General features: G+C 59.3%; 1 protein-coding gene across 1 annotated transcript; it reads left to right on the plus strand.

Moving 5' to 3' along the window:
* The first annotated feature begins 421 nt into the window (after positions 1–421).
* On the plus strand, positions 422–8,238 carry GBA1 (glucosylceramidase beta 1). The gene is made up of 11 exons (XM_065420200.1): positions 422–488; positions 1,119–1,252; positions 1,580–1,771; positions 1,876–2,022; positions 2,232–2,365; positions 2,975–3,147; positions 3,442–3,679; positions 5,085–5,309; positions 5,406–5,569; positions 7,036–7,161; positions 8,133–8,238. The coding sequence occupies exons 1-11, from the start codon at positions 436–438 to the stop codon at positions 8,236–8,238; spliced, it is 1,692 nt and encodes a 563-aa protein (XP_065276272.1). The 5' UTR covers positions 422–435.
* The last annotated feature ends 2,011 nt before the right edge of the window (positions 8,239–10,249 follow it).

The raw sequence follows: 10,249 nt of genomic DNA on the forward strand, positions 1-10,249 counted from the left end.
CACCCAGCTCCAGGGTGGAATGCAGCAGTCCAGGAATGTACCAGGAAAAACTGCGCAACAAGTGTTACAGGAAGTGACTAATAATTCCGGCAGGGAAATTCTAGTTTGGCAAAGTATTGCCCAAATGGGAATTTGGCCAGGATACCAGGGTTAATACAGGACACTGTAAGAAGTCATGTGGCAGTAGATGTAGTTTGGTATGATTGGGCATTTGCTAATCCCTCATTAAGGCTGCCATCGTAATCAAGGTCAGGTGGAACTGAGCCATTGCAAAAGATGCCTGTGTTACTGGCTAGGCAAGATGGATGGGGTCCTTATGCCAGCACCCAGCTCCTCTCTCGCCTTCCTCCCCCTGTCTCTCCCACCCATTGCTCTTTGCTCCGTGTCCTTGCAGGGTGAGTCCCATGTTGTCGTCGTCTCCTGCCCAGGTGTGTGATGGTCCCAGGGCCTCCTGATTCTCTCTGGCTGGGGCTGGCACCAATGCACAGGTCAGTGTTGTGCGGGAATGGGATGGACCTGCTCTCTGCTCCCTTGCTCTGATCATTAATGAAGTTGGTAAATATAGGACCGGATTTCTGAGGTGCTCACTACAACCACTTAAGCGCTGGGTCAGGTGAGCCTCAGGGGCAGGTGGGGTTCAGGGTGAGGGGAAGGAGCAGCTGGTATCCCAGGAGCAGGGGCTGCTGGCTAAGAAGGGACAAAGTCAGGGTGGCTGAAGGAGACTAGGGGAGTGGCTGGGAAGAGGCTGGGAAAGAGCATGGGGGTGGGACAAGACTTGGGAAAATGAGATCAGGTGTGGGAGGGACTGGAGCCAAGGCTCCCTTTAAAAGAGAGGCTGGGGCTGGCTGTGGAGGTGGAGGCCTTGCTGAGTCGGTGGAATTCGGCTGGGCGGAAGGGCAGGGAGGTGAGATCGGGACAGGAGTTACCAGAGCAGCTCAGCTCCCTGACACTCTCCGCCGCCAGGCTGCGCTGGGCAGGCGGCCTCCTCTCTTTGTGCTGCTCCAGGAGTCCCTGCGGTGCTGGGCTCGCCCGGCTGCTCGTGGGGGCTGGAGCCGCTGAGGGCGCAGTGAGCGGGGAGCGAGTGGCCCCGACACTCACAGTCTCCATCCTGTTTTCAGGCCCATGTGCCCGGCGCTGCGCTCGCTGGGACTGGCTGTGGGGGTGGCGCTGGGCAGGAAAGGCGCCATGTGGGCCGGGTGCGCCAGCATCATGGGCTGGTTCCTTTTCATCCAGACAGTGCCCGGGGTGGCAGGTAAGTGCTTTGATGTGTCATGTGTGTGACCCGGGGGAAGGGTCCCTCCTGGGGGCAGCTCAGCCTCTGCGCTTCTCCTCGGGGTGGGGGGCGTAGTGGGGTATTGGCTGGTGCAGGAGTCTTGGGGTTTGAGGGACCAAACGGGTGTGCTGAGAACCCTGCTGCTCCTGGGATGGGTGCCCAGGACCGTGTGGGAGGGACCTCGCTCAGGGGCGTCCCCAGAGCTCAGAGGAACGGGATTGGTGGGGGGGAGAGGGGTATTCTCTCCAGGAGGGGTGGGGAAGCCCCAAACTATACCCGGAGCCCAGTCTGTCTCCCTCTTTTTAGGTGGTCGTCCCTGCAGCCCCCAGTATTTTGGCCATGGCTTGATGGCGTGTGAGTGCAACGCCACCTATTGTGACACGCTGGACCCCGTTGTCGTCCCGGCCCTGGGCATGTATGCCAAGTATGAGAGCAGCAAGTCGGGCAAGCGGCTGGAGCGCAGCGAGGGGAGGTTCCAGAGCGACTCCACGGCCCCAGGTATCGGCTTGGGCACTAGGGATGCCAAGGGCAGGGCTGGCCGCTGTCCCTGGCCCTTGCTGCCAGCTGCAGGGCTCTGAGCTGGGCTGTTCTCTGCCCCGCAGATCTGTTGCTGAAGCTGGACACGGCGCAGCGGTACCAGAAAGTGAAGGGCTTTGGCGGCTCCGTCACAGACTCGGCTGCGATGAACATCCTGTCCCTGTCCAAGGAAACCCAACGCCACCTGCTCGCATCCTACTTCACGGAGGAAGGTGAGAGCTGGGGGCTGATTTGGGGCAGTGATGTATGGAATTGACCTGCTGGTGGAGGGCAGGCCCCGGCTCTGGGCTCATGGCTCTCAGGAGCTGCATGTCCCGTGTCCCACAGCCTGAGGCCCCCTGTCCCCATGTGCAGTCACTGGGACCTGCTGCTTTGGCTCCCGTGACACTGGGTCCTGGGTCACCTCCTTCCTGTCCCACAGGGATCGAGTACAACCTGCTCCGCATCCCCATGGCCAGCTGTGACTTCTCCACCCACCCCTACAGCTATGACGACATCCCAGACGACTACCAGCTCCTCAACTTTGGCCTGAAGGATGAGGATACAAAGCTGAAAGTGAGCAGCACCGGAGGGGGAGGGGGCCCAGCTGAGGGGGAGGGGGCCTGGCCACAATGAGGGGGCCCAGCTATGGGTGAGGGGGCCCAGGCAGGAAGGGTGTGGGGACCTAGCCGCGGGGGGCCAGCCACGGGGAGACCTGAGGCACAAGATGGAGCAGGGAGCGGCCAGTCCCAATTTGCTCAGGTTTTCTGCTCTCCAATCGAGCTCCCAGGCCCCATCTCATCTGGGGTATTTTCTGTGGCCATCATGGGCTGGGGCTGACACCCCCACCCCCCATGACACTCACCCCTCAGCCATTGCTCTGGGTCTCCGTCAGATGCTCCTTGGCTGCCTTGACAGCCCCGCAGGGCAGGCGTCTCCCAGCCCCTCCTGTGTGGCAAGTTGTGAGGGGAAAGTCCCGTCTATGCAGTTGCTGGGCATCACAGCAAAGGGGAGCTCCCCTGTCCTGCAGCCTTTCTAGGCTCCCTTCTGCGTCTGCAGCCCTGAGCTGCACGTGCTGCTCTCCTTAGAGGGAGCAGCCCCCAGGGGACCGGTGTGTCTAGGCACGTTCCTTCCTGAGACCCCTGCGGCATATGGTGAGCTGGTCCCGATGCTCCGTCCCTTCAGATCCCCATTCTCCACCGAGCCATGGCCTTGTCCAAGAAGCCGCTGTCCCTGGTCGCCAGTCCCTGGTCATCACCGGTCTGGATGAAAACCAACGGGGAGATGAAGGGGAAGGGAAGTCTGAAGGGGAAGCCGGGGGACAAGTATCACAAGACCTGGGCCAACTACTTCATCAGGTAGAGGGCAGCCCGGGGCGGGGGCTCCCCTGGGGAGAGGAGCCAGCAGGATGGGGAGTGGGTCTCGGTGGGTACAGCTGGCCCTGGGGCTGTGCGAGGGAAGGGCTGGATGGGTGTTGGGGACGGGGCGTCGGAGGAGTTGGTGTGAGCTCCCTGAGCCGGCAGAACGACAGACTGTGAGTGAGATCTGTACAGTCCATGCGAGGGGGGGGCAGGGGACTGGACTCTGCACCCCAGGAGGGGCGCTGGGGGGCGGGGCTGGAGCTGCTAATGTTTCTCATCCCCGGCCCCCAGGTTCCTGGACGAATACTCCAAGCACAACCTGACGTTCTGGGCGGTGACGGCGCAGAATGAGCCCACGGCTGGGCTGATCAACAACTACCCCTTCCAATGCCTGGGCTTCACTGCCGAGCACCAGCGGGACTTCATCGCCCAGGACCTGGGCCCGGCGCTGGCCAACAGCTCGCACAAGGGCATCCGGCTCATCATGCTGGACGACAACAGAGTGCTGCTTCCGCACTGGGCCAAAGTGGTGAGTCTGCACACCGGGGCCCGCTGCTCCTTCGCCTGTTCTGCTGGGGCTGTGCATGAGCTCTGCTCTGCGGGGAGATACCGGGTGTTGGGATTGGCCTGTGGGCTGAGCATACTCAACCGGCACGTGCCTGGCGTGTGCCCTGCTGGGCAGGAGGAGCAGTTCCCGCCAGGCTGAGCAGGGCTGGGCACTGTCAGGATGTACAGGGAGACCCCAGTCCTGCTAAAGCCGCTCCAGTTACCCCTGGATGACTATGGGGCTGCTGGGGGCAGAGAGCCGCACACTCCAGCCCCCAGGGACAGCAAGGTAGCTGCTGGGGCAGCCGGGTCCATCTAGCCGCTTCTGATTTCCTAGCCCTTTCGGTCTGGCTGTAAGCATGGGCACGGCATGGAGGCTGTGCTGGCCGCCTGGCTTGGCGATCTGCTCCCAGGAGAGCTGCCAGCCCTCCCGTTCATGTTGTTTATCACAGCAGTGCCTGGAGGCTGGGCCCTGCTTCGCAGTCTGGAGGAGACTCCAGACAGGAGGTGGCTGTGCCTTAGGCAGGCAGGAGGTGACGCTGGTGGCGACCGGCAGTGGCTGCAGCAAAGCAGCTCCTGGCCCCGGGGGAGGTTTGATGAAGAATAACGAGCCCAGCATGGGGCTCCCCCCAGCCCCCACGGGCTGCCCAGCTTGGGACTCCCAAGCACACATCTGGTGCTCTCAGCCGATCTGCGTGGGTGTGATGGGGTCTGGGGCAGCCAGGACCCAGCAACCCAGGGCGCTGAGCTCCCAGCTCTCCGATGGCTCCTTTCCTTCGTGGGGCCCGTTTGCTCTCCCCTCGGGCTGCAGGGTCTTCTCAATGCTGGGGGTGCTTGGCCCTATCTGCCTGTTCTCTGCTTCGAGGACACAGCCTCTGGCTTTCCCAGGGACCGGCTGTGGTAGGGACCTGGCTGGGAACCAAGTGCCTGATGCCCAGCCTGGATGAAGCTGGGGTAAAGTTGGCTGGCCAGGGAGCAACAGGGGCTCCTGCCCTGGCTGTTCTGGGATTCTTGGGCCCCGAGTGATCTCGGCTTCCTGGGAAGCAGCAGTGGCTTGTCCTGCATTTTGTTTTCCACCCAGGAAACAGAGCAGAGTGCCGAAAGACAGTCCTGCCAGCGCCCCGCGCTGCCCTGGCCTCTGGACTTGTTCCCAGCTGCAGAGCCGTGAACGGCTCGTGTGTCCTGGCTGGCGTAGGGCCTGATCTCCAGGCACCTGCACTGTCACTCAGGGCAGCAGAGTGCCCGGACCTGTGCTGTGGGGGAGAGCCCATCTGGCGTGGTGTCACTGGGCCCTTCTTTCTGCTGCTGTCTCGGAGGGTGTGGGGCTGGAAGGCCCTGGAAGGCCCGGGCCAGTAAGTGACTGCTCCTCCTCTCTTCTTCCTTCCCAGGTGCTGGGTGACCCAAACGCTGCTCGCTACGTCCATGGCATCGGCGTCCACTGGTACCTGGATTTCATCGCTCCCATAGCGGACACCCTGTTACCAACCCATGACCTCTTCCCTGATTACTTCATCTTGGCCACAGAGGCCTGCACTGGGTCCCACTTCTGGGAGAGGGACGTTATCCTGGGCTGCTGGGATCGGGGGAACCAGTACAGCTACAGCATCCTGACGGTAAGGCCCGCTCGGGTCCCCCACGCAGGCTGTCTCGGGAGCATCTCCCGCCCTGTCCCCTGCCTCCAGCTGAGCGTCTCTGCCATCCCCTCACAGAACCTGAACAACTTCGTCACCGGCTGGATCGACTGGAACCTGGCCCTGGACCTGGAGGGGGGGCCCAACTGGGTCCAGAACTTGGTGGACAGCCCGGTCATCGTGGACAGGAAAAAGGATCTCTTCTACAAGCAGCCCATGTTCTACCACATGGCACATTTCAGGTGAGCTGGGGCATTCCTGGTCAGCTGGTCAGGGCTGCAGAGACTGTGCCCACAGCTGGCTCAGTACACCTGTGCTGGTGACTTCACTCCCAGGGTCAAAAGAGTCACAGGTGTGTTAAACGCTTTTCCAGTCCAGCCCAGAAAATGAGATACCAAGAGGTCCGGGTTTTCTCCCAGGGACCTCGGTTCACTCGATTTCTTGGCCAACACCCAAACCCTTTGTTCTAAAGTTGAAAGTTTGTTGATTAAACACAAGGAAGAACAAGAAGTTAAAAGAAGCATTTATACGGAAACTGAAATTGGGTGATTATGCGAAACAAACTTAATTAAAACCTTGAAAGTTTTTCTCCTTTGGGAGGCAAAATCTTAGTGTTTTATTTTTAGAACAACTTTCTTTGAGGGAAAGGAAAGGGTTAATGCTGATCTGCAAAGGGTATTCACTTCTCCTGTTTCCAACAGACAGACACGCACAAGGTGGAGGGAGAGAGGGTAAAAGGGGATGGGGAACATGGCTTTTGCTGATGTCTTGGAACGCTGGATGGCTGGTCCGTCTTGAATGGATGCTTTGGCTGGCATGTTGACCACGGCACCTGTTTTCTTGGACCCTGGCCTACATTCTGGGCAGGGACATTATTGGGTTGGGTCTTTTCTCCTTGGGCAGGGCTGGGCCCCTCTCATCCAGCTGTGCTGATGCAGCACATTGATTTCAGGATTGGCTGAAAAGCTGAGAGGCCGACATAGGATAGTGGGGCAGAAAGTAACAACAGGAGCCGATGTGCCTCTGTGGTGGTGGGAATTGAGGGTCCCCACGGAGCTGAGGACTCACAGGTAAAAAACAAAGGGCCTTTAACAAGAGCGAGGCCTTCAGTCTGGTCTGCTCCTTTGGCCTCGGGCTCAAGGGAAGATGAGATGAGCAGCCTGCTGGGCGACTGGAAGCTGAGGTTCTCCCCCCCCCCCCCCCCCCAGTTTCTTTTTAAGAACCCCCCAATGGCCTGGCCTGGTTTATTCCCGTATTATTTTGCCCACCAATTAGGCCTAACATTTGACACACCAATTTTGATTTATTAATTTTTGGCTCCACGTTTCCTGTTCTTTAACCTGCGTCATTTTAACACGGCTCTTGGATGATGCTAATAGGCGCTTTGCGTTTGGGCTCGTTTATTTTGGGTTTTGTGCACCCATTGATTCAATTTAATTATTGAAAACAACGTGACCTATTTCCTGGTTCACGCCCAAGCCGGCAGGGTTCTAGGTTACTCTGACACCTTGGGAAGTTGTGCAGCCTTTTTACACTGGAGCTCACAACTGGGGTAAATTTTAGGTCAGTAATTACAGCAGTGCCCAGTGAGCCAGGCTCTGCTCCCTCCCACCCCAGGCTGCAGCCTCTGTGTTTGTTGGCCCAGCCTTGTCTCCGGGGGCCGTCGCTTTCCTTCCCCCGTGCTCACCGCTCCCTCTTGTCTGTGCAGCAAGTTCGTCCCCGAGGGCTCCCAGCGCGTTGGGCTGGTTGTCTCCAAGAAGAGCTGCAAGTGCAGCGTGGAGTACGCAGCCTTCCTGCGCCCGGATGGCGCCGCCGTGCTCGTGGTCCTGAACAGGTGTGTGGCTGGGCCTGGAGTGTGGGAGCCTCGTCCAGACCGGGAGCGGGGCAGGGGCTTAGGGAGTCGGTGCTGGGATGGGAGTTGGGAGCCTCATCCAGACCGGGAGCGGGGCAGGGGCTTAGGGAGTCGGTGCTGGGATGGGAGTTGGGAGCCTCGTCCAGACCAGGAGCGGGGCAGGGGCTTAGGGAGTCGGTGCTGGGCCTGGAGTGTGGGAGCCTCGTCCAGACCGGGAGCGGGGCAGGGGCTTAGGGAGTCGGTGCTGGGATGGGAGTTGGGAGCCTCGTCCAGACCGGGAGCGGGGCAGGGGCTTAGGGAGTCGGTGCTGGGATGGGAGTTGGGAGCCTCGTCCAGACCGGGAGCGGGGCAGGGGCTTAGGGAGTCGGTGCTGGGATGGGAGTTGGGAGCCTCGTCCAGACCGGGAGCGGGGTAGGGGCTTAGGGAGTCGGTGCTGGGATGGGAGTTGGGAGCCCAGAGCTGGCCTTTGGGGCAGGCAGGAGAAAGAGACTTGGAGATAACCAGGCTACTCACTGCGTACTGCAAGAACAGCGCTGGTGGGGGCAGAGGAGGGCCAATCCGCTGGCCTGAGCATCAGCAGGTGCCCCCAGACTGGCAGGAGGCACGTACCCTGCTCCCATGAGCTCACAGTACAGTCAAGGGGACTGGGGAACCCTGGAAGCAGCTGGCTGTGGGGCGGGGAGGAGGCACTGAACACATGGTGGGTGCGAGCTCTGTTGGTCACATTCACTGATCCTCATCCGGAGAGGGACCTGGGAGCAGGGGGAGATTAGTCGTGGTCCCTTCACTTTGCTCTGCAGCCCGCATGGCACTGCTCTCTTCAGCTGGAGGGGAGGTGCAGCCCCCTCCCAATTCATTGCCAGGCAGTCAGTGGCGGAGCTGGCTCTGCTGGACAGCCATGCAGTCTGACTGACTCTGCCTCTGCCCCTCTCACCCCCCCCCCCCCCCCCCAGGTACTCCACGGACGTGCCGTTCAGGATCTCCGACCCAGACGTTGGCTTCATTGAGGCTGTGGCTCCAGCTGACTCCATCCAGACCTACCTGTGGAGACGGCAGTGAGAAGGCTCGGGGGGCCTGGGGCAGAGGAAGGTGGGGGGCGGTGGGAGGACTTGCCATTCCAGGCAGCACAGACAGGGCTGGGTCTGGCCCTCAGGGAGACAGGGAGGCCAGCGCTCACCTAGATCTGCCCCTTGCAAAGCACAGCACCTGGGCAGGGGCAGAGCTGAGCCGAGCCCCAAGCCTACAGCATGTCTAGGGCCAGCTGGGCTCTACTGGACCCGGGGACAGAGGAGCAGGGCTCCCTTTGCCCCACAGGAGTGGAGAACCACGCTCGCTGCTGCTCTGCCAAACAGCAGCCGTCTCTGGCTCCCTCTGGGCCCCCACCCCCGGACCGGTCTCCAGCAGAGCCTAGCACATGGGCATGTCTAGCTGAGAGCTGGGCACCTGTCTGGAGCTTTACATCAACCGGGAGTTAAAACCCCACCACCTCTCCCCTCCCATGCGCTGTGCCCCAGGCTGTCCCACCCCAGTGACACTTCCTTGGGTGCCTCCGGGGCAGGACCCGGCTTGAACCAAGGAGACTGGAACAGCTGGGTCCGGGGGGGAAAGACCCCTGTGCATGCTGGGAAATAGTCTCCTTTATAAACCCCTGCTGGAGGCTCAGTCCGCAGGGTGGTAAGCGAGGCCCCCAGGACGGTGGCTTCATGCGGAGATCCAATGGGCAGTCGTTGCGCAGCCGCCAGGAGCCGTCACCCCTGGGCTGAGCGCTGCTCACCGTAGTCTGCCCCAGGGAGGTCCGTCTTTGGCTCCCAACCTCCTGCTGGCTTGCTGGGCTGCCTGTTCTGCTGCCGTCTGTCGGCATCTCTGGCCTTCCCCCTTCGGGCTGCAAGAGATGGAATCGCAGGGAGCTCCTTGAGGTTGGCCCCCACCCCAGACAGTGGCTGATAACTGGAACAGGGGGTCACAGACCAGGGCCCAGTCTCGTTCAGCCTCTGGGCTCTGCATTCCTTGTCTCTGTGACAGAATCGGCCTCCAATGGAGCATGCTGGATGCTGTTTTTCCCCCCCACAGGCTCTCCCCGCCTGGGAGCCCTTGGACCAGGGACTTTGCCTGGCAGAGTTCATGCTGTGGATGGTGCTGTATACACTGAATAATTGTTGACTAGCAAGGGGTGCAGCGGCCCAGGGAACATGCTGCTCTGACAGCACCTGCCCCAGGGCTGGCAGGCCTGAGGGAGAGGACATAGGGAATGGGTGAGAGAGCTTCTTTACCTTTTCTGCAAATAGCAGAGCAAGGGCCCAGCAGGTGAAATTGAAAGGAAATAAATGTTCAAAGTACATAAAAAGAAATAATTTTAACAGGGTGCATAATTTACCTGTGGCACTCACTGCCACAAGATTTCACTGAGGCCAAGAGCTGATAGGATTCCAAAAAAGCATTGGCCATTTATATGGCTACTGATTAACACCCATAGTTACATTTTGAGAGGATAAAACCAAAGCTTGTACAAAATCTAAACCCTCTTGCTTCCGAGTGTGATCCAGGGACTCACTGCTCTAGGAGGGACGAGGAGACCTGTGGCCCCGAGACTGAAGTGGAGTCATTTTGCACGTAAAGCAGGTGTTTCACCACTGGTTTATGTATGAGGAACACAGCACACTTTCCTCCATGTTCCATCTCTTACTTTTTGAGCACAGAATGAAATTTCTGAACATTTCCAAGTAATTTGGTTACTTATTTTGAATAAAAATGAATTTAAAATGGTTAAGAAGTTTAGCACCTGGTGTCAGACTGTTCTGTGTGTCCTGAATGATCTTATTAATGGGATAACAGAGATGCTTCAAACTGCCCACTTCAGACTCACTGAAAACAGGGGCATTGGCTACAGTTGAAGACTTTTGAGGATTAATGGTAATTTTTTGGCAGTGGTCTTCGTAACTGCGAGTTTCTTCAGCAGGGACTGACAACTAATCAACTTCTGCCGAGAGTTCCGCACATAACGGTTGACTGCCATCTCCTGTTGGCTCAGTGGCAGCGAAGCTGAAAGTGCCCTCAGCAAAGATGCCATCTT

The sequence above is a fragment of the Emys orbicularis genome, chromosome 20 (genome assembly GCF_028017835.1).
Source record: "Emys orbicularis isolate rEmyOrb1 chromosome 20, rEmyOrb1.hap1, whole genome shotgun sequence".
Lineage (NCBI taxonomy): Eukaryota > Metazoa > Chordata > Testudines > Emydidae > Emys > Emys orbicularis.

Excerpts from the sequence above, each read along its gene's own strand:
- GBA1 (XM_065420200.1), top strand. The coding sequence starts at position 436 with ATGGTCCCAGGGCCTCCTGATTCTCTCTGGCTGGGGCTGGCACCAATG. Across the intron at positions 3,148-3,441 it reads TGGGCCAACTACTTCATCAG|GTTCCTGGACGAATACTCCA; the intron begins GTAGAGGGCAGC and ends CCCGGCCCCCAG. Across the intron at positions 7,162-8,132 it reads GTGCTCGTGGTCCTGAACAG|GTACTCCACGGACGTGCCGT; the intron begins GTGTGTGGCTGG and ends CCCCCCCCCCAG.